This window comes from Loxodonta africana, chromosome 1, assembly GCF_030014295.1.
Source record: "Loxodonta africana isolate mLoxAfr1 chromosome 1, mLoxAfr1.hap2, whole genome shotgun sequence".
Taxonomy (NCBI): Eukaryota; Metazoa; Chordata; class Mammalia; order Proboscidea; family Elephantidae; genus Loxodonta; species Loxodonta africana.
Window position 1 is genome coordinate 173,504,332 of NC_087342.1, and position 23,389 is coordinate 173,527,720.

General features: G+C 42.7%; 1 protein-coding gene across 8 annotated transcripts; it reads right to left on the reverse strand.

Annotated features, from left to right (window-relative positions):
• Positions 1-767: 767 nt before the first annotated feature.
• On the reverse strand, positions 768-22,843 carry ZBTB24 (zinc finger and BTB domain containing 24). 8 transcript variants are annotated; one of them, XR_010322567.1, is made up of 8 exons: positions 22,718-22,842; positions 21,062-22,043; positions 17,149-17,316; positions 16,544-16,627; positions 15,756-15,839; positions 6,193-6,274; positions 4,562-5,418; positions 768-3,376 (listed from the first exon to the last, which is right to left on the reverse strand). XR_010322567.1 is itself a non-coding variant. In XM_064289615.1 (7 exons), exons 2-7 carry the CDS (start codon positions 22,017-22,019, stop codon positions 4,695-4,697), a joined length of 2,100 nt encoding a protein of 699 aa, XP_064145685.1. In that variant the 5' UTR covers positions 22,020-22,043; positions 22,718-22,842; the 3' UTR covers positions 768-4,694. The 8 variants fall into 8 exon arrangements, 2 of the variants coding, with proteins under 2 accessions (XP_064145685.1, XP_064145690.1); XR_010322566.1 differs by having other exon boundaries at positions 4,096-5,418; XM_064289615.1 differs by having other exon boundaries at positions 768-5,418.
• Positions 22,844-23,389: the final 546 nt, after the last annotated feature.

A 23,389-nucleotide genomic window follows, 5' to 3' on the forward strand; every position in this document is an offset into this window, starting at 1 on the left:
GGATAAGTTTAAATATTTTCCAGTATTTTTGTTATGTGAGTGCTTACATGCCTCAAACACTAAAATTGGAAAAATTTACCCAGAAGCCACTTAATCATACTAAAATTTCCTATGAGAGGTAGATTCTAAAAATGTAGACACTTTTGTCCTTAACTATAATTTAACCTAAGGAAGCTTCAGTTTTACTTTTCATTTAACAAGGTTAAAAGCAACAGGAACTAAAACCACGAACCAAAGTATTCTTTCAGAAAATCATACTCAAGTTCATATTTGATCTAATAATATGGATATTAAAAATAATAAATCCATGCTCTAAGATCAAGGAAGTTCCCTGTCCTTACCCCTGCTCAAATTTTTTCCTCTTTCTACACTTCACATTGTATAGAGTATCACTTTTCAGATTCACAGAAATAAAAAAGCTAAGATGATTCCTTGCTAAGGTAATCTAAATGTGTTCAAGCGCCGACATTTTGTGTTGAAAAATATGATTGAATGCGCTTCAGTTTACAAGCTCTCCTAATATGCTACATGTTTAAAGGTGAGAATGAAATACACACAAACACACATATATTCCAGTAACGACAAAAGCCTTTACTGCTTGATTATGTGTAAAGAAGCTGAAAGCAAGACCAGTAATCACAATGACTTTCAGCTTCTCTTAGAGGGCATTCCTTGATATCTGCTATTTACAAAAGGAAAGCAAGGGAACTTTTCTAGGAGTCATTCCTCTGTACCTGCTATTTACAAAAGCAAGAGAAAACAAAGGATTTTCTTTCAATTCTTCAGTTTATTTAAGCTTTGAAACTGAGGGTAAAAATTTACCTCATTACTTAATAATGTTGTTAGGTGCCGTTGAGTCAGTTCCAACTCATAGCGACCCTATCTATGCACAACAGAACGAAACACTGCCCAGTAAAGTGCCATCCTGACAATTGTTGCTATGCTTGAGCCCATTGTTGAAGCCACTGTGTCAATCCATCTCCTTGGGGGTCTTCCTCTTTTTCGCTGACCCTCTGTTTTATCAAGCATGATGTCCTTCTCCAGGGACTGATCCTTACTTAAAAATGAGTAGAAAAATAAAACAGGTATACTCTAAACTTCAATTTTTCACTTTAGTAGTTAACTTTCATATAGTTCGTAAATTTCAATTAAGCTTTAAGTCAGTTTTAGTCAAAAAGGTCTTATTACATCGAGCTCATCATATAGAGAAATCCAGCTTAAAGTTTCAAAGGACTGGTGGCAGTACACCCTTCTGGGGGAAGAAGTACAGTGGAAATCAGCTGGTCCTATGCCCCAGTCCTAGTCTTGCCTCTTTACTGTGATCTGGGGAAAGTGACTTCATCTTTTTGGGCCTCAATGCTCTCATCTATAAAATAGGCATATTACTACCTCATAGGAATGTCATGAAGATTAAGGTAAATGTGCTTCAAAAGGGTTACAGGTGTGTTCCAGACACTGCTCCCCTCTGGCGTCTGGGTGCCAGTCATGGTCTGAGGTTACTGGAGTTCCCTAAACACAAGGTGCTGTATATATCTTATTTTTTGTGTGCCATGGCATGAAAAAGGTTTGAGAAGCACTCAGACCAAAAAAAAAAAAAAAAAATCCACTGCTGTCAAGTTGATTCTGACTCATAGCAACCTGATGGGGTTACAAAGGCTGTAAATCTCAAAAGAAGTAAGGCTGCCACATCTTTCTCCTTTGGTGCTGCTGGTGGTTTTGAACCGCCGACCTTTTGGTTAGCAGTTGAGCATTTTAACCACTGTGCCACCAAGATACTGCCCTAAAGCACCTGGCTTTGCTTCTAGCATTTGAAAAGACTCAATACATGGCAGATATTGTTGTTGCTCCAATTTAAGAAAGCCTAGATTGTAAGTATCTATAGGGAGAATCTCATTTTATTCCTCAGGATTATCCAACCAGTTGCTCACAAACACAGGCAGTCCCTGGGTTACCAAGAAGCTCCCTTCCTGTGTCTTTACATTAGATTTGTAGGTAAGTGTCGGGACAGGCGCGTTTGGTTCTTATTTAGCCTTATTCAAGTGCAAGGATAGGCCTGAAGCCGTTTCAATGATTTAAAATCTACCCCTGCAGCAAGTGAACTGCGATGAAGAATTTGTTTCAAGTAGGGCAAATTTGACAGCTGGTCAAATAATCCAGAACTCTTCCAAAAGATATTTTTATGGCTGGGACTGGTTCTCAGACTAAAAAACAGGTAGGCTTGTGCCATACAAAACAGTAGCCACTAGCCACATGTGGCTATCAAGCACTTCAAATGTGGTTAGAAGGAGGAACTGAATTTTATGTAATTTTAAATATAAATTTAAAACTGATACTCATTTCAGTTATTGAAGAAAATTTTATGTTTGGAAATACCTGCATATGTGAACCTACGTTTTCAGCTGTAACTTTTATGAAACCTATATACAGATGCAGTCCTGGTGGCACAATGATTAAGAGCTCAGGCTGCTAAATAAAAAGTCAGTAGTTCGAATCCACTAGTCGGTCCTTGGAAACCCAATGGGGCAGTTCTACTCTGTCACTATGAGTCAGAATAGACTCGACGGCAACAGGTTTGGTTTATACACAAATCAAGTATATCTGATGAACATTACATCCACACTGACATGTACAGTAAAACCAAAACCAAACTTGTTGCTGTCAGTTTTAACTCATAGCGACCCTATACATCTCATCTCTTACTATGAGATGTACAGTAAGTAGGTATAAAATACACATTTTGAAGACTATGAAAAAGACAATGTAAAATGTCTAATACATTTTTATATTGATTACATGTTGAAATTATAATATTTTATAAATGTCAGGTTAAATAAAATATATTATTAAAAATAATTTCACCTGTTTCTTTTTCCATTTTTAATGTGGCTACTAGAAAAGTTAAATATGTGCTTCATGTTGTTTATTAGACAGCACTGAGGTAGCCTGTCACAGAGCTAAACATGTCTTACAAACAGCCGTGTGACAGTATTTCCCGATTAATTATCTAGCTATCCAGAGCGAGCAGTCGAAAATTCATTTACTTTAATACTACGTACACCCCCTGGAAAAAATGTGAGCCAGTAAAAATTTCTGTTTTAAGAATAAAGTTAAATAGTTTTAATGACTAAATCAAGAACCTGAAATAATACTTAGGGTGTAAGATTTTTATCTTTGCTCTCGTCAGGTCTGATTTAACATTACTTAGCTTGACACACATAAAATATATCATTTCCGAAATTTCATGAGTTACATACGATAACATATAGCTTGGCAAATGTGCAACAAAAATGTGTTCGTCTTCTTTCAAATCTGAAGAATTCTCTATTATTTTAACCTCCAAAAACACTTAACTTGATTCAAGTGGAATCAAAGATACCTGAAACAAGAAAACAAGGAACTGATGTAAAGACTGTTAACTCTAGGGTATCACCCCTACTTTCCACCAGCATCTTGTTAACTTAGATAGCCTATTGCTCACCTTTTTTGGGGGATTTTCTCAAATGTTCTCTACCAGTTTACTTGAGAGTACGTAAGTGGTCCGAAAAGTGCTCAATAAAATACCCTGAGCTCTAAAATTTAACCCAAACATAATTTAATCTTTTGGCAATTACTTAAAATCGTAACAGGATTAAAGACACATGCTGGCTGCAAAGTTTCTGTGGCCCCAAATTCTCTTTAAGATTAGGACAGGATATTTACTTTTTTAAAAAAATCTCCATTTTGTGGGATTTAACACAGTTTGCAATAAAATTCAGTTATAGTAAGTTCCCATCTCCTGAAAATTATCAGACACAATACACAGATCGACATATTTAGAGAACAATTAGAATTCAGTAGAGTACATTTAACACTTAAATTATACTGAATAAATCGATACTGTTGCAAGATAATCAAGAAAGCTTTAATTTCATCACAAAGATCAAATATCTTTGCTTTACTTAGAATTTATTTGGGGTAAGTGCCTCGATCCAATCTAGACGTTTTAATTTAAATTGAAGTCCATGTTTCTCAGAAAAACTGAGTTCAGCATTTTTGACTTTCTTGTTATATGAACTGAGTAAAACAGAAATTTAGTTTATATGTCTTTGAGTCTACCTTAAGCATGACACAGAGAGGCCACTGTAGCATACGAAGATTAAATGTTGAGGCAGTTATTCTTTCTTACGGGACTGGAAGCACTTAAAGGACAAATTCTCCAAACGTGATATGTCATATGCAGCCCTGGGTGGGCTGCAGTCATCTGTAGTGGCAACTGTGTTGCCCATGAGAAATGAGGAAGTGGAACAAACACTTGACCCAATTCAACGAACACATGACTTCCTTTGCTCTAAAAAATAAAAAGATATAACTGGCAACGCCACCAACACCATAACCTTTGGCTGCAAACATCAATATCTACAGAAAAGTCTACACAAATACCCCAAGGAAAAATAGCCCCCATCTTCAAGAGATGTAGTAGATGAAAATGAAAACCATTCACGAATACTGAAATGCTAAAGCCAAGTCAGCACTATCGTAAGACACGATATGCACATATTCCTGCCTGGAAAGCATTACAAACCTCAGCCAGTTATCACATCTCTGCAAGGATCTGTAAGTCGGCGTTTCAGAAAGCCTGACTTTGAGTGTTTACAACCCAGATATGGCTGGCTTCCAGAGAAGAGACCAAGAGAGGAGCCAAACGTGTTTATAGGTCAGCTCTGCTCCTGGCTAAGTGGTGTGGGCTGAGGTGCATGATGAGTGGGTGGTGGGGGAGCAGGATGCTGCGTCAGCTGCAGGTGCTGAGCCGGATCTGAAGTGCTTGCAGCTAAATGGAGCTCCCCTGTTTGCTCTTGATGGGCGTGAAGATGTTCCAGGGTTTCCTTGGAGAGTGTGATTACATGTACTGGCTCCGTCTGGGAAGGTTCCATCTGGCTTTCAATCATATTGAGGCTCTGAATGTGTTCGGGTTGCTCCTGCTGTGCTGAAAGAATTAAATTCTGCAGTTGCTCTGGCTGCTGCGTGAGCAGGGTGAGGTTAGCAGCCTGATCTGTGGTCATGCTCTGGGAACTCTCAGCTGCAACGATGCTGATTCCCTGGCTAGGGCCAGGCATGAAATTGATGTTATGTACAGAATCGGTTACAAGAAGCTGAATTTCCTGCTCTCCAGAGGTAGACAGTTGATATGGCTGCAGCTGGAGAATATTCCTGACCTCTTCAGAATTATTGCTGCTGGAAACGCTGCTGGTGTCTGCCACGTGTTTCTCTTTGCTATGGATTTTCAAGTGAGCCTTCAAGTTGTCTACGCGAGCAAACTGCAGATGACACTCCGGGCAGGAGAAAGGCTTTTTGCCCGTGTGTAGAATGCAGTGTCTCCTCTTGGCGCTGGAGTCAGAGAACGATTTACCGCATATGCCACAGGAGTAGGGCTTTTCTCCTCTACAAGAAAACAGAAATTTTATTTTTTTAAACTGAAATGCCTGTTTATTTAGGGAGAAGCAGTGGAGAATAGAGAAAAAACAGATTGGAAACCTTAAGTCATGGCTTCTTCTACTAACTTACAGATTTGGAGCAAGTCACAACTTCTACTGGCTTGTTTCTAATCCAATTAGCAAAAAAAATTAAAGCGGGGATGGTACTGAAGAAAGCGCGGCAGATGGGGTTAGGCTAGATGTGATAAATTTTATGATTCCATAGTATATACCTTGAGATAAGAAAGTAAATATTTAAATACCACACATATAACTCTTTTTTGTTTTTAGTTCTCAGCTAAGTTTTAGGCTCTAATGGCTCGTTATGTATACATGACTGTATATTTAACTATAAAATCCAAACAGCTCCTAATTATTTCTGATGCTGTGAGAACTCTTAGATCCAATCAGGAAGTAATTTGTGTAAACAAACGAGTTAATTATTTAGAAGCAATTAATAAAAAAATTTTTTTAAATTGAGGTTTTAAGCTTTGGACCAGTCCCTGTCACCAAATTAAAATTAAATACATGAAGTCATAATGCAAACTTTTACTGATCAGTTTTCCCCGATTTTGCCTAAGTGAGGAATTTCTCTATTGAAAAGAGAAGATAAATAAATTACACTGAAAATTCTACTGGAGTACTAATCTGGGGAAAAGGACCATATAGGTAGTATGTCACCCCACTGAACATTAGGGTTGAATGAGGACTCCATGTGAGAAAAACATCTGTAAAACTTTACCGATGGATTCTGATGTGGGTCTGAAGAGAACTCTTTGCTGTGAAAGATTTGCCGCAGATTTCACAAGTAAATGGCTTCTCACCTAAAAAAAAAGAAAAACATTTAAAAATATACATTTAGCTAAAAAAAAAGAAAGCAAAAACCTCCCCACAGTTTCAAAATATAAAAAAACAACAAAGGCAGGATCACTTGAACTCTCAATAAGCATGAATGACCAAATGAAGCATTTACCAAGTACCCACAATGCATGCTAAGTGCTAAGAAGATACAGGTAAAGTGTGAGCCACAGTTCTGTCTCTTAAAACTGAACAAGGAGGTAACGCAGGAACAAAGGAACACACAGTATTTACTCCTGTGTTTTTCACCTTTAGATTATTATAGCAACTTACAGTCTCATACCTTACAGCTTCTAAAGAATTTCTCACAAAGAGTAGCTCACTTGACCCTCAAAAGGACCCCCGTGCACTACGGTGATTATGTATTACTCAGATTTATATCTACCTTTCAAATATATCCAGAATACCACCTCCCTGGACAGCCCCTGGTCCTCCTAACCAATCTCATGCTTCTGCTCTTGCTTCCCTGTGATACGCTATCAATGTGGCACCACAGTGATCCTTCAGGTCATTTCATACTTCTACTGTGAACTCTAGTGGTCCCCCATCCTGAGATAACAGCCAAAGTCCTTGCCCTACAAGAAACCACAGATCTAAACCTCTCACCTCTTCAGTCGTCCTTAACTTCATCTACCACTTTCCTGGTTCACTGCACTCCAGCCTCTCTGGCATCCTTGATGGTCACTCAGTACCACACCCTAGACAAGTCCTCACTTGGGGCCTGTGTATGCATCATCCCCTCCACCTGGCATCACCCCCAGGGGTCTCCCAGTATGGCTTACTCAATCATCTCCACTAAACAACAACAACAAAAAATCCAAAACCGTTGCATCGAGTCAATTCCTACTCATCTCGACCCTACAGGACAGAGTAGAACTGCCCCATAGGGTTAAACCAAACCTGTTGCCATCAAGTTGATACCAACTCACAGCAACCCTATAAGCCTCTGACAAGTGTTGTTTACCAGGGAGGTTCATCAGCAGCCTCTGCACCTAGAGCATTCCTTGGTCTGCTTCTTTGCTTTAGTTTTCCCATGATGCTGTCATCATCTCATACACTACACATTTTATTTGTTTATTGTCTATCTCACACCATTCTTCTTTTTAAAGCCAAAGAAAAGCAACTTTGACTAATTAAAAACAATTGTGAAATTATATATAACAAAACATACACCATCTCAACAATCTCTAGAAGTACGGTTTAGAAACATCACAGTCTTCAAGTTGTGCAACCATTCGCACTATCCTTTTCCGAATCATTCCACCACCATGAACATGAACTCAGTACCCCGTAAGCAAAAACTCCCCCTTACCCCTCCCTTCCTCTCACTCCGATAACCACTAATACCTTTGGTTTCTATACCCAACCCCAGTGCCACCGAGTCGATTCCAACTCATAGCGACCCTATATATTTGCTTATTTCACGTAAGTGAGATTATACAGTATTTGTTCTTTTGCGACTGACTTATCTCACTCAGCACGATGTTTTCAAGGTTCGTTGTTGTGACATGCACCAGGACTTTGTTTCTCTTCGTGGCTGAGTAGTACTTCCGTTGTGTGTATGTACCACATTTTGTTTATCCACTCATCTGTGGATGGACATTTTGGTTGTTTCCACCTTTTGGCTATTATGAAAAGTGCTGCAATGAAGGCAGGTGTACAGGTATCTGGATGCAATTACTGCCTTCACTTCTTATGGCTATACCTACTTAGGATGGGGATTGCTAGGTTATATGGAGGTTCTATGTCTAACTTTGAGGAACCACAAAACTATTTTCCATAGTGGTTATACCACTTCACATTCCCACCAGCAATGAATGAGGGTTCCAGTTTTTCCATGTAAAAAAAAAAGACGTCTCACACCATTCTTAAGTAAGGTGATTTGTGGGTTTATTCCTTTAGTTCTCCAGTGCCTAGAACAGGGCCTGGGACACTGTTCAAGAAATCCCTGTTGAATGAAAGAATTTCACAGGTGTGGAAACTGAGGTCCACACAGAAGTTGTGGCTGTTCCAAACCCCATTATGTTTTATTTATATCAGCAGACATCAGTGTTAACTTGTACATTGCACATACAACGACAGACTGTTCATGCCCTCCAGAAACAAAATTAAGTGATCCCAATGCTGGCAGAAGAACTATGAATTAAAAAAACAAAATAAAACACAACAAAAAAACAAAAGCAGCACAATCCCACTTAACCAGGTAATAGCAACAGCAAGGGGTAAGTGTAAGTTGAAGTGGAGGATGGGTAGCTTTCCTTTTCATAGCATCTACTGGAAAATATAAGGTGCCCTGGTGGCACAATGGCTAAGCACTTGGCTGCTAACTGAAAGGTTGTCAGTTTGAACCCAACCAGCAGCTTCACAGGAGAAAGAACCTGGTGATCTGCTCCCATAAAGATTATAACCAAGAAAATCCTATGTGGCAGTTCTGGCACATGAGATCACTATGAGTCAGACTCGACAACATCTAACAACAACTGGAAAATTCAGGCTGGACATTTCTCCAAGCTCCACCTGGGCAGAGGACACTTGTAACAATTCGGACAAGTCTGCACCTTTGCATTGTTAACTCCAAGGTTAAGACCAGGCCACTGTCATTATTTTTCAGTAGTTTTCCAGATTAGGGAGCCCGGGTGCCATGACGGTTAAGTGTTACGCCGCTAACCAAAAGGTTGTCAGTTTGAATCTACCAGCTGCTCCTTGGAAACCCTATGGGGCAGTTCTACTTTGTCTTATAGGGTCACTATGAGTCAGAATTGGCTCAGTGGCAATGGGTTTCTTTTTTTTTCCACCCCCACAAATTAGAGCATGTGGGGCCTATTATGATCTTGGTTTTCTCCCTCTCCAGAAACTAAGACGGAGTGCCTGTTCTTTTTATTTATGACTGTAAAGTTCTGTGAAACCCTATTACTAGGACTGACTTTTTCCTGACTAACCACTCAAAAACAATTCAATCTGGGTTTATTATACCTCAGAACATCTTTCTCCTGGCAAATGCTTTTTTAAGGACAAATGTTCAAAATAATAGACATTCCTTCCAGAAACAACATTCTCTGGCCGAGGCTCTCTGAGAGAACGGGCAGGACAGTAAGACACATTTTCCTGGCCCAGGTGAATCTGGGGAAGTTTTCCTGTTCCCTCAGCTTCTAATTTGTCCTTCTGGTAACAGGGTTACACAGCATACTACGTTCAGTTGATTGACCCATTCCTTTTTAAGTTTATTCAGTTCTAAAACACTGAAGACCATCTCCAAAGTACTACACATTGAGCTAAAAAACAGAAAAGAAACAAAAGACATGCTCACAGCCTCAAAAAGAATTCAGTCTATTTGACAAGATACACAAGTAATCAAGTAACATAGGGCTGTATTTGACTAAATGTTAAAATGAACGGTATCAACGATGTTGAGTTCAGACAAGATGATGGATATGGCTTGAGGCAGGATCTGCTAGAATGGAGAGAGAATGGCAATTTGGACCAGAGAACTTGTATAAATAGTGTGACCAAAAAGCTGGTGTTAGAAATGACCACATGGTGTGGATGAGAAGGACAGGGATTCACTCTGAAGAGTGGAAAAGCTACAAGGTGAGGCCAGGCCATGAAGCGCCATATATTCCAGGCAGAGGACTTCTGGAGCCTCTGGAAGCTTTCAACAGAAGAACAAGAGGACAAAAGTACACTAACTAGATGAACCCATGGGTAGGGTGGACTGAGAGGCTGAGGCTGGAAGCAGTAGGACCAGGCAGGAGTCCCTGCAGTAGTCTACACATGAGGTGCTAAGGTGGCAGGGGGTGGACAGAGAAGGAAGAAAAGACGAGGGGACAGGGCCTGGGTGGCAGTGGAACCTGAACGAAGTTTGTTGTAGGAGGATTAGAGGCGGTTAAAGGAAAGGGTGGAGACACAAGTATGAATCGGAGGGTTTCACCCATGGGGATGCTGACACACTATTTAAGCAACTTAAGGTTTCCTTCTAGACCCTCTTCTGGGAAGTATACTCTACCGACCTCACCCCACCCTGACGACTACATACCACCCCCTCCTCTCCCTATGGAGCCCTGGTGGTGCAGTGGTTAAGAACTATGGCTGCAACCAAAATGTAGGCAGTTCGAACCCACCAGCCGCTCTATGGAGATCCTATGGGACAGTTCTACTCTGTTCTATAGGGTTGCTATAAGTAGGAACTGACTCAATGGCATCGGGTTTGAATTTTTTTTTCCTCCCCTTATAGCTCCAAGTAGTACCTACTATTGCCTGCTGGGCATTACCAGCTGGATTCCCACAGTCACCCCCTGAAACCAGAAACAGCTTTCTTGGTTACTGGCAGCCCCAGTCAGATACAACAGCCATTATGATGCTTCCAATTCTCTCTCCCCTCTTATATTCAATTGCTAATCCTTCTTCCCACTGCCAAACATAACTTTGTTTTTATTAAAAAATTGCTCAAGTTCATTGTAAAAGAATCAAATGATACGGAAAAGTACAAAGAGTATAAAAACCATACCAAATTCTCTTCTTTTGAGATAGGCAGTTAACACTGTGATGAGCGTCTTTACAGGTTATCTCTTTAGGCATCTGCACATTTGCGTACACAATTTTACACTCATGAGATCATCCAGTGCATGCTGTTCTGTGTGTCAAATAAAGCCACACCGCCATTTTGAAAGGCTGAGTGGGGCTCCATTGTGTATACTGCCCAAATTTTACTTAACTAATCCCTTACTGATGGATATGTAGGTCATTTTTAAGCTTGTGACAGTATAAACAATCTTGCCTATGATGACTATCCTTATGCAAACCTCTTTTTATAACTGGACAGTTTACATTTTGATAAATATTGCCCAAGTGCTTTCCAGAAAGTTCCTAAATTATATTCCTACCAACCCCAAAACCCAAAGCAAACCCATTGCCATTGAGTCAATTCCAACTCATAGTGACCCTATAGGACAGGAAAGAACTGCCCCATAGGGCTTCCAAGGAATTGCTGGTGGATTCAAACTGCCAACCTTTCGGTTAACAGCCAACAGTACATAAAAATGCCTACTTCCTCACAGATTTGCCAATCTAACAAAGGGGCAGGGGGGAAGCATGCTTCTTTTTCTCTGATGATTAATGCAGCTGAACACTGTTTTATACATGTAGCTGGCGGTTCCTATGTCTTCTTCTGTGAAGTGCCTTTCATGTCTTCTGCCTAGTTTTTTATTGGAGTGCTCACTTTTTCTTATTTGGGATATTAACACTTTGTCACGTAGGTAACAAACATGTTTTCACAAAGCATCTCTTAAATACATCTCTTCATTCCACTCCCTTGACCTGCAGGCCTTCTTCTTTCTTCCCTAAAGAGCCTCCTACCTGGATCATCCCCAGAACCCTTTTTCTCTGTCCATCCTCCTGGGGCAGCCTGAGTTCTTTTCTATACACAAATCAAAATCCACAATCCACAAATCCTCCTCCCTAAATAAATATCTTCTGTGGTTCCTGTCCTCCCAGCACCCCCACCCGTCTTCACCATGGGCCGACCCCACTGCCTAGCAATCCCATCCTACCTGCCCCCTGTGGATTCCCTCACTGCAGCCCCGGAGGGATGGCTCTCATATCTTCAGGCTCTGCACACTCTGTTCCTACATGGAACTCCCCTTCCCACTTCTTTTGTCTATCCAGAGCTGACTCCTTTCCTCTGGGATGCTTTCTCAGGGGAAGTGAGGCACTTCATCACACTGCACACACACCTCTATCATGGCTTTTTGTCACGCTGTACTGAGATTCTCAAAAGATGGCAAGTGGACCCTGAAAGGGTACGTTATAGTGAGGGGCCTCCAGATGTCAGGCACACGGCAATGAGGAACACTAACAGAGGGTCTGGAAACAAGCAGCAGAGGAGATTTAGGAAGCTTCCAATATAACCCCCCAAAATGAGAAAGACTGTATTAAAATGAAGAAGAAAAGGCTGTGACTTAACTAACTTTCTTATGTGTTATTAAACAGGGCAAGCTACATGAGTTGGCACCCACAGCGTAGGAATCAGGGTCTAAAACCATCCACGGGAGAGAGACCCTGGAGCAGTGGCACTGTGCGGTGGGGTGAGCTCACTCACCAGGCTCTTCATAGCCTTGACATTCCCGACATGCCCCCAGCTGTACTAGCAACCTTCTACTTACTAACTTGGCTCTCAGGTACAATGATGTCAGCAAAGAAGTACTACGGGCAAGGGAAAGGTGTAGTCCCTTTCTTACATTAAATACATTTGCTGGTTTATGGGTTTTATGAGTTTGCTTGGCTAACTTGACTCAGTCCCTGTGAGCCTAACTGACTCCAGGCACAGGGACAAGATCTGAGGACTAGCCCCTGAACTGTGGCGATCTCACGGGTGTTGCTTGCCTGCCTGCCACCTTGCCTCCATTTCCAAATGTGTCTGTGCCCCCCACTGACAATGCCCTGTTAATAGACATCTCTTATTTATCTCATATTTCCATGGTATTTGGTGCAGTACATCTAACCCAGAGTTTGCACTTAAAGAACTAAGCAGTGACAATCTTGGTTTTCTAACAAAGCACGGCCCTGCTGCAGCAATCAGTGCTTCTTGCCCTGGCCCTCTCAGCATGACCTGCCTCCTGATCAGCTCACACCACTGTCTGCAGAAGTGCGCACAGCTCTGCAGGAAGCCTCTCTCTACACATCCAACACAATGCCTGGAGAGCAGGGGAAGTGGCACACCAGTTCTTTACAATGCCAACAAACAGTGCACATATTCTCTGTGCTAGGTGCTGGGGACAGATCAGTCACAGTTCCTGACCTCAATGAGCCCATTTCTGTGTGTGTGTGTGTGTGTAAATATGGAACAAAACATCTGCTACTTCAACATTCATCATATGTACAGTTCAGCAACATTACTTTATGTTCAGCATGTTGTTCAAGCATCACCTTTATCTGCTCCCAAATTTTTCCACCAAGCCCCATTTTCTGATGGGTTCAATTTTCTTTTTGATTCCTAAGTCATACAAAGCACTTTGTGGAACCCTCTCCACCTCCTTTTTACCCACCAAAATCTTCCATTTTCCTATTCTGTCTTTAGATTGCTGGAATTATAAGGGATAGAATTTGTGTTCCTTTTCATTCTTACTTTCAAGACCTCATTCTACTCAAAGACTAGAAGCATTCCTAACTCTTATGTTTAAAAGACAAAAACCAAGACAGCATGTTTCACCTGTTACTCAGCCAGACCAAGCCACCTCCGCTCTTCTCCAGCCACACTCAACCCCCAGGTGTTCTCATCACAGCTTCACATGCTATTCACAGGCTGATGAGTAAGTGTGTAAATTCCTATCTCTGCCCTGCATTCCAGACCCAAGTACCAACTGCCTACTCCGCGTCAAACAGGCATCTTAGGCCCAGCACGTTCAAAATCTAACTCTTGATTTGTTCCTCCCACACACTTCCCCAGTTTTTCATTCTTCTAGTTGCTTTTGCCTCCTTTTTATCTCACTCACACCCCCACATCCCACACCCAACCAGGTTGACTCTTCCTTCAAAATATATCCAGAATCAAACTACTTGTCACTATTTCCACTGCTACCACACTGGGCCAACCCACCACCTGCTCTCACCCCAGGATTACTGCAAGAGCCTCCAAATGGATCTCTCTGCTTCTACCCTGGACATTGCTCACCCCACCCCACATGGTAGCTGCAGTGATTCTATTAAAATTCTAAGTCAAATCATGTTGCTGTTCTCCTTAAAGCTTTAAATACAATCCAGTCTTCACTGTGGCCTCCCAGGTTCTTAAGCTTTGTTGTTGCTATGTGCCATTGAGTTGATTTTGACTCACAGCAAACCCATGTGACAGAGCAGAACTTCCCCACTGGGACTTCTAGGCTGTAGTCTTTACAGGAGCAGATTGCCAGGTGTTTTCCCTGCAAAGCTGCTGGGTGAGTTTGAAGCAGCAACCTTTTGGTTAGTAGGTGAGTACCTAACTGTTGCACCACCAGGGCTCCTTTCTTAAGCCTACGTACACACTACAATCACCTGGAGGGCTTTTAAAACTACCAACTCTGAAGCTCTGCAAATGCTGAAGCTCTACCCCAGATCAATTTAATCTGAATCTTGGGCTGGGACCAGGCTTTCCTTTTACAGCTTCTCAGGTGGTTAAATCTGCAGCTAAGGTGATTGAAAACCCTTGCACTATGCAGACTACAGGTGTCTCTTCATTTCTTACACCACTCCTCCTCCTGCCTCAGCCCCTCCTGCCTCTGGCATTTCTTCAGCAAGTCAGAGGCACTCCTGCCTCAGGGCTTTGCACCTGCTGTTCCCTCTGCCTAGCATGGTTTTCTCCTGGATATCCACAATGGCTCCCTAGCTCCCATGTCGCATTTGGATCTCCATCTAAGATGCCACCTCATCAGTGAGGCCTCCCAGACCAGCACCACATAAGAGCTCCCCTTCCTGGGCTCTGTCCTCTTACCGTACATTTTATTTCTTCATAGCACTTAAGCCACCACCTACATGTTAACGTATTTGTTTGTTCTTTGTCTCCCCTGCTAGAATGTTAGCCTCTCAAGGGCAGGAGTTCTGTCTCATTCATTGCTGCATCCTCAGGGCCTAGAACAGTGCCTGGTGCCCAGTAAGTGCTCAATAAATACTTGCCAAGTGCACTTGTGGAATGAATTAAATTTCACAGAACCCATTAATGACAATGTTTGTAGAAAGGCTGTACATACGAAATTTATACCGTGACATTTACTGACTTTATGAAAAATAACTTGTGTTTAAAAAAAATTGTCCAAAGTAACATAAACCAATTTGATATGTATTTTTGGTAGATACTTCAACAGAACCATTAACTAGTCAACCTATAATGCAAAGTTTTTCTTAGGAAATCTAAGAGGCTTATTTTAAACAAGTGCTCTTGACCAAAAAGTTTAGAGACCCACATTTCTACATTTCTGATCTTCAGTGAAAGAATCTGAGCTGCCCTAATCAATCCTGCCACCTCTTCCTCCCTGAAGCTGACTTTTCTGCAGGTGGCAATGCTCAAGTTATATGTGCTGGTTCTAGGAAAACTGGAAAAATCCTTAGTGCCCATGCTACCTTTTTGGTTGTTTCATTTTCCTTCCTCTTCTAAAAAAAATTATCTGGATAATCTTCAATGCTGAAGTAAATTATGAGTCAAACACAGAACCTCAGACTTGTACTGTTTTGTCATATTAAATATCCATTTATAGAAAGTGCTCAGTAAGTGATTTCCATTTTACTAATTTACAAAGAGATGTAACCTTCCCACAGAATGATACCAACAGCATTCTGCCTTGGCCTTTTAAATGATCTACTTATAAGATTCCCAGCCAATTTACAATAAACATTTCCAACCAGTCTGAGAACTCAGAGTACTTCATTCGTCACTCTCCTGGAAACATAAAGCATACTAGAAAGGAACCAGGAGCTGCAGTTTACCTGTGTGTGTTCGCAGATGTTTCTTTAGCTGAGACACATCCATGAATTTGCGATGGCAGTGGTTGCATTCCGGTAATGAGTGGCCTTGTCGCAACAATAAAAAAAGTGTCAGTGCCTATATGCTCTCCCTGCATTTCTTCAGTGATTTGTGTTAAAGCACTTCCCTGAAAAATAATCACTTTAAATATGGTATTTTAATAAAACAACAGTAATTTTTTTTTTTTTAATGAATTTGGTAACAGTTAATATTTTCCTATGCACCTTAACTCACGAGAGTATACTGCTTCCCCAAGAGAGCTGGGACAGTTCCAATCTTCCTAAATGTAACCACCTTTTTTCTCAAAGCATTGATGTGGTTATGGCGAAATGATCTCAAATGACATTCCCAACCCCTTTTCCTTTCTTATCAGTTGATACGAAATAAAAAAGGACAATGTGTAGAGCCAGGTGGGAGAAAGCCAGGACTGAAAGCAATGGTGTGCTGATGTCTCTGTCTGGGCAACACTAGCAACCAATTACCTGGCGCCTTCTTACACAAGTGGTGCTTTTGAAAGATACCAATCCTGTAGGGTTTCTGTGTGCCACACAAAAACCACAGTATAAAAATTAAATATAAATCAGATGGTAGTAGAGAATAACACAAGGACATCTAATTTAGATTGCTTTTAAGACCTTTTCCTCTGAACACTCATCTACAATTTGAATCTAATGTTTCAGAAACTATTCGTATCTGTGTTTCTCTTCCCCCCTTCCCTCACCAATCCAAATTTTCTCCTACTTTACTGTACCTGTATGAACTCGGTAATGGCTTTTTAGTTGTCTTTTCTGGCTGAAATACTTTCCACATTGATCACAGGTAAAGGACTTCTGTCCTGCCAAATAAAAAAAAAAACACTAAAACATGCAAAAACTAGAGAACTAGAATGCTCACTAACAAGGTACATACCACAGTGAGCCCAGGTGCCCATTCACTGCAAAATAATACAAGTGACTTGTCTGCAAACTCAAATGCCTTCAGAGTCTATGACAGTAACATAAATGTGCAAAAGCATGTAAGGCAATAGGGAATGGTGGACATTGGGGCAGAACTGGAGAATTCAGGTTTCCCCCAAAGGCATTCAGGGTAAAATAATTCTAACCTCTGGTAGTTAAACAAAACATGTTTGCACACTTAAGTCCCAGGAGCCAGTTTACAAGCCCTAGTTTTAAGGCTTGATGCTGTGCAGAACTCTAAGCTACACTGTGAACAAAAAAAACACCGTGACAGATGCCTAATTCCACCTTTCAAAGACACCATGTGGGAAATGATACCAGGCTGAGATCACAGGAATGCCCACCCAGGGAATGGGCGACTGTTGGCAGCTGGCCCCCAGCCAGGTGCAAGCCGGGCTACCTGAGTGCAGGCTCATGTGCTCCAGCAGCGAGTGCTTGGTGGTCAGAGCCTTGCTGCACACGGTGCAGGTGTACGGCCGCTCGCCTGTATGCATCCTGGTGTGGACCTGCAGGGAGTGCTTCTGGGCAAAGCCTTTTCCACACTCGTTACACTTGAAAGGTCGCTCCCCTGGAACAAGAGCCCCAGAAGCATGGTGTTAAGCAAGAATCCTCTGGTGGTCCCTCTCAAATTAAAATGACAATAAAGAGTTCTCTCTTAAAAGGCATAGATTGCAAAAGACAATGAACAGGAAGAGAACATCAGCAGTACAATTTTGGAAGCCAGAACAGATGAATCTGAAGCCAGCAGTGAGGAGAGAGGAGACCAATTCTAATTTTTAAGACTGAGCCTCCAAAAGGCTTAGGAATTGGTGGCATATGATAACTCTGAAAATGGGGGTGAGGGAGGGTATCTGACAGTCTGTTTCAAAGGCAGTTAGTACCCTGGCCCCAACCCCGATCCAGTCCCCCATTACATGTAGCCAGGAGAGGGGCATTCCCCTAAACAGAAGATGGAGACTGTTCTCTGAAGAGGGTAAAACAAAAGGTCTCTGGATTGGAAGTTGCCAGGTGCAGCTGAGTGGGACTACCCAGTGAGAGCAAGTCAAAGTTCACATCTGAGACGATGAGACCTCCCCGGCCTTTTCCCCCTGGTGCCCCAGGACACTAGCAGACAGGCTTAGAGCCTCCAGGTGAGACAGCAGAAACTTCTCCTGGAATGTGAAGGCCCCAAGGTAAGAGAGTTCAAGATGCCGACACCAGGCACAACCAAGGAAACAGGGTCCAGCCACACCGAGCCACTGTCTGCAGGCCCTATTCACACTCGCAAAATTGCCACTTAGTTTTTTCTGACATTAAATATGAAAAAACACAAAACCCACCATTCTAGGAAAGTCTCTAACAGTAATGGCAGAGACCAAAATGCACAAGAAAAAAGCAACTTGTAGAAAACAGAGACTGACCAGGGTGAGGAAAACACCAAAAATCAACAAACAAGTAAATGTTATCATTAACATACTCAGAGGTAAGATGGTACCCTTTGAAACAAATGCTATTTAAAAAAAAAAAAAAAAGGAGCTCCTAGAAATAAAAGAAATAAGAGTAGAAAAGAAAAAAAAGCTTTGAAAGAAAAAGTAGAAATTTCCCAGGAAGTGGAGCAAAACATGAAGGCAAATATGAGAAAAGATAAGAAAGTCATCCTGGAATTCCAACATCCAAACAGCAGAAGTTTCAGAAGGAAAAGACAGAGAAAAATAATGAAGGGAAGAAAATCATCTAAGAAATAATTCAAGGAAATTTTCTAGAACTGAAGGATATGGGTTACCAGGCTGTACAGGCCTACCCGGTATCCACTCCAATAGAATAAAGCAGACCCACGCTAAAGTGATTCACTACAAAATTTCCAGAATACTGGGGCAAAGGAAGATCCTACATGCTGTTTTTCTTAAGCCTTTCTTAACCATTTAAACTCTCTAAACTCAGTACCTATACATATCTTTGATAAATATAACCAAATTTACAAAACAGTATTAGTTCAATAAATACGTACCAAGTACCTACTTTTTTCAAAGTACCAGAATCCAGGGCTCTCAACCTATCTGCACTTAAAAACACTAAAGCTCCGGGCAATTGAATGGAAGTTGTTGGGGGGTGGGTCCCAGACACTGGTAGTTTTAGAAGCTCCCAGGTGAGCAGCCAGGTCTAAACCACAGGTGCTAGATGCTGCTGCATGATACAAGAGTTAAGTTCTACTGCCTATACTCAAGCTTACAATTGAACCAACGGATGTATGTTGTTTGCTGCCATCCGGTCAGTCCTGACTCATGGCAACCCTACACACAATGGGATTGGACCGCTGGGATCCATTGGGTTTTCACTGGCTGATTTTCTGAAGCTGATTGTCAGGCCCTTCTTCCTAGTCTGTCTTAGTCTGGAAGCTCTGTCGAAACCTGTTCAGCACCACAGCAACACACAAGCCTCCAATGACAGGTAACTGGTAGCTGCGCTTGAGGTGCATTGGTCGAATTGAACCTGGGTCTCCTGCAGAGAAAGCAAGAACTCTAACACTGAACCAACACTGCCCTCCAAGGGATATTAAAAAAAAAAAAAAAAAAAAGCCTATTGTCATCAAATCGATTCCGACTCATAGCAACCTTACAGGACAGAGCAGAACTGCCCCATAGGGTTTCCAAGGAGCAGCTGGTGGATTCAAACTGCCAACCTTTGGTTAGCAGGAAAACACTTAACCATGGTGCCACCAGAGCCCCTGTATAAAAAACAAACCAAACCTGTTGCCGTCGAGTCAATTCCTGACCCAAAGCAGAGTGAATTAAGGGTCTCGAGAGAGAGCTCAAAGGATGAAAGACTATCAGCTAGGGCTGTACTGTCCAATATGGTGGTTATTAGCTACATGTGGTTATTCAAATTTATATTAAATTTTTAAAAATTAGTCACTGGACTGTAAGATAGACAATGATACTGATGATGAGTGAGCTTCTTGGCTCAAGTGGACACTTGAGTCTACGTGGGCAACTCCTGTCTGGTGGTGCTATGAGGAGAAAGAGGAGGACAGGAGCTGGTTGAGTGGACACGGGGAATACGAGGTGGAAAGGAGGAGTGTGCTGTCTCATTAGGGGGAGAGCAGCTGGGAGTGCATAGCAAGGTGTGTATAACTTTTTGTATGAGGGACTGACTTGATTTGTAAACTCACCTGAAGCACAATAAAAAAAAAAAACAACTTGCCACTAAGTGTTCCACGGCCACATGTGTAGTGGCTGCTGTAGTGAACAGTGCAGATATATACTTGTGTGTATACATACACACACACATATAAGTATAAAATACATACACGTTTATATATACACATAGAATTGTCAACGGAATAGGTTCTATTGGACAGCATGGCTAGAGGGACCAAAAAGGAGAAAGCATTTACGGCTGGACGGCCGTGTGAGAAACCTGTCCAGACAGAAGAAACAACCTGAACAAAAGCACAGGTGTGGTCAAGAATAAGGGCCTGTTCAAAAATCAGAAAGAATAAGTTTGTCTACTACCTGTAAATTAAGGCTGAAAAGTTCAGCTGGATACATACCTTAGATGGTCTTGAACCAACAACTACTCCAAATAAGAACAGGGGTTCTGGAATTAGGCTACCTGGATTCAAATTCCAGCTCTTTCACTAAATGTGTGACCATGAGCAAGTTACTTAAGCTTTCTAGGACTTGGTCTCTTCATCTGTTCAATGGGGGATATTACCTATCTCATAGGATTGCTATGAGAATTAAATACAATAACATGTATAGAGGCTTCTGTACAATGTGCGTCACACAGAAGTTGCACAATAAATGATAGCTATTACTATCATCCACGTCCTGTCAGTTGATGGTACTACAGCGGCTTGCATGCTGCTATGCTAGAAGCTATGCCCTTAGTATTTCAAATACCAGCAGGGTCACCCATGGTGGACAGGTTCAGTGAAGCTTCCAGACTAAGACAAGCTAGGAAGAAAGGCCTGGCGATCTACGTCCAAAAATAAGCCAATGAAAACCTTATGGACTGCAACAGAACACTGTCCAACTCGCTTGCCTTGGACACGCCATCAGGAAGGATCAAGTGCTATAGGAGAACATCGTGTTTGGTGAAGTAGCAGGCCAATGAGGGTGTGGAAGACACTCGGTGAGATGGATTGGCACAACAGCCTAACTCAAACGTGCTGGCAATTGTTAGGACACAGGACCAGGCAATGTTTTGTTCTGTTGTACGTAAGATGGCCAGGAGTTGGAGTCGACTCGATGGCAGCTAACAACCACATTATTATTATCATTACTATATCAAATTCCAAAACACATTCCAATATGCTACAAAAGCGTAATTACCAGTGTGGCTCCTCTGGTGGATTGCTAAAAAGTGATTGTACTTAAAGACTTTGCCACAGTCTTTACAGCGGGCCTCTGGGCCAGGGCATTTTCTCCTTCCAGTGCTTCCACAGACCCTTTTGGCAGAACCCTGATCATCTTCATCCCCAACGAGTTTGTAATCTTTAAGTTTGACAGATCTCCGAATCCTCCGCTTGCTATACCGACTTTGGTTGTCCTGCCCATCCTGGGTCTTAGGATCACAGTTCTCATCTTTTTCAGATGGCATTTCTTCCACTGACTCAATAGGAGGCTGAGATTCTTCCATTTCTTTCTCTGAAATCTGTTGGTTCAGTATACCACCGTCTCCTTCTTTAGACATAAAATTTTGTCTATTTTGAACAGAATTGTTCACCCTTAGCTGTATTTCTTCCTCTGCAGCCAGTCCTGATTTCCCCTCCTGCAAACTGTTGACTTTTCTTGGTCTTCCCCGTTTCCGCTTGGGAGGATCATTTTTCTTATTAGAGATAACAACCACTGAAGCACCAGCAGTGTTCAAAGTTGCTGGCTTTGGGGGGCTATGATTATTCTGAAAGTCTGTGTAAGCCTTTACCAGGTCATAGACTTTTAAGAACTGAGCAGTCGCCAGGATTTGTTCTGTAGTTTTCTCAGTAGCATGAAGATAACCTGTATAGATGAACTCCAACAGCATGCTAAATGTGTCAGCAACCATGCCTTCCAGCATATAAATGGACTGGCCAATCTCCCCCTCTTCAGCAAACATCATTGAGAAGTATTCGCTACTGGCAGCAAGTAAGGCTTTGTGGGCCCGGAAATGCACATTCTCTACGATTAAAGTGATGTCACAGAGAAAGCCTTTCTTCCTCTGATCCTCAAAACTGGCCAGAATGGAATCACTGTGAGTGTCTGAGTGGACAACAAGGTGTCCAGAAGGCTGCTCTGGTGATGTTTCTGCCATTTTCTTTATAGGTCAAGGCTAAACCTGAAATAAGAAAACATTATTGAAAAAGGAAGAAGCATCATCTAATAAGGTTAATCCCAATACAAACGAACCTGCTATTCACTTCACGTTGTGAACTGAATTTTACCACTTACATTTTAAAAAGTCAATTAAAAAAACAGCTTTTGAGTTCTCATGCCTGTTGCACCGTTAACCAGCTGAGTGAATTCCCAATATCCATGCAATCTTTCAGGGTCTGTTCTCTCCTCAGTGAAATGAAGGAATTGGGATCAACCATCTCTAAAGTCCTTGCCAACACTAACTTTCTCTGATTGCATACCTTTTGGGAATGGGGACTACACTTTCAGTTTCGGTTATTATTAGACATTTCGTCAGTGAACACAATCATGAAAAAAGCGAAGAAAATGTACATATGCAAAGTGAATCTTGGGGTATCTCCAATGAAATAATAGTAACGTAAGATGCATCGGCCTCGCTTTGGAAACCCAGCTTGGAACAACCGGGCTGGCGTCAAAGGACGCGCGGAGCCGCAAGCGGGCAATTCCCCGGGTCCTGGGGCGGCCGGGAAGGGAGCGGCGGGACGAGGGAATCCGCGCCCGGGACCCTCGGCCTGACAGGGGAGTGGACGGTTGAGGAGGGATCTACGCGGCCGCGGGGCCCCGCGCTCACGGACCTTCGGCCCGGGCTGGACCTACCTTTCTGGGGCATCCGGCAGGGACCGGGTCCGGGTCGCGCGCGGCTGGCCCACCGGCGGCGTGGAGGGCGCACCGCGGCGGGGCAGCACCGCACCTCGGGTCCGCGGGTCCCCCTCTGCGGCTTCAGCGCCGCCCCGATTTCCACCTCTACGCCGCCGCGGCCGCCAACCCGGAAGCGCGGGCGCCGGAGCCGCCTGCGCGCGGACGCCTGACCACGTGGCCTGCGGAGACGCCCCCGGCTGCGCGGCGCGGCGGGGCGGGGCGGGGCGGGGCGGGGCCGGCGCGGGGCGGGGCGGGGCGGCGCGGGGCGGGGCCGGCGCGGGGCCGGCGCGGGAGGTCGGGCGTGCGGCGCCGCCTCCGGAGCCCGGTCCGGTATGTTTTTTTGCGATGAGTTGGGGGAGATGGGTAGGACTGATGTTGTTACCCTGCGTATCTGGAAGTTTTATGTCATAGTCGACTGCCGGCTCCTCGCCGATGTCGAACCTGATGTAAAGTTCACGAATGTGTGGCGAACGAATTGAAATTGCTTTTACATTTATCGTCGTCATCATCTAATGATAATTATTATTTACCTCCTAAATATTTTTCACATCTGCCCCTTCTTTTGTCTCCACTCTCAATTCCTTCGTCCAAGGTAGTGAAGAGAGAGCTCGAGTCAGACCTGGGCACCGA

Bases quoted from the DNA above. Each gene is read 5' to 3' on its own strand.
- ZBTB24 (XM_064289615.1), bottom strand. From the start codon at position 22,019: ATGGCAGAAACATCACCAGAGCAGCCTTCTGGACACCTTGTTGTCCAC. The intron at 17,317-21,061 runs GTAATTACGCTT...CTCTTGTTCCAG, and splicing joins CCACCAGAGGAGCCACACTG to GGGAGCGACCTTTCAAGTGT. The intron at 16,628-17,148 runs GTAGCCCGGCTT...TTTATTTGGCAG, and splicing joins GCACATGAGCCTGCACTCAG to GACAGAAGTCCTTTACCTGT.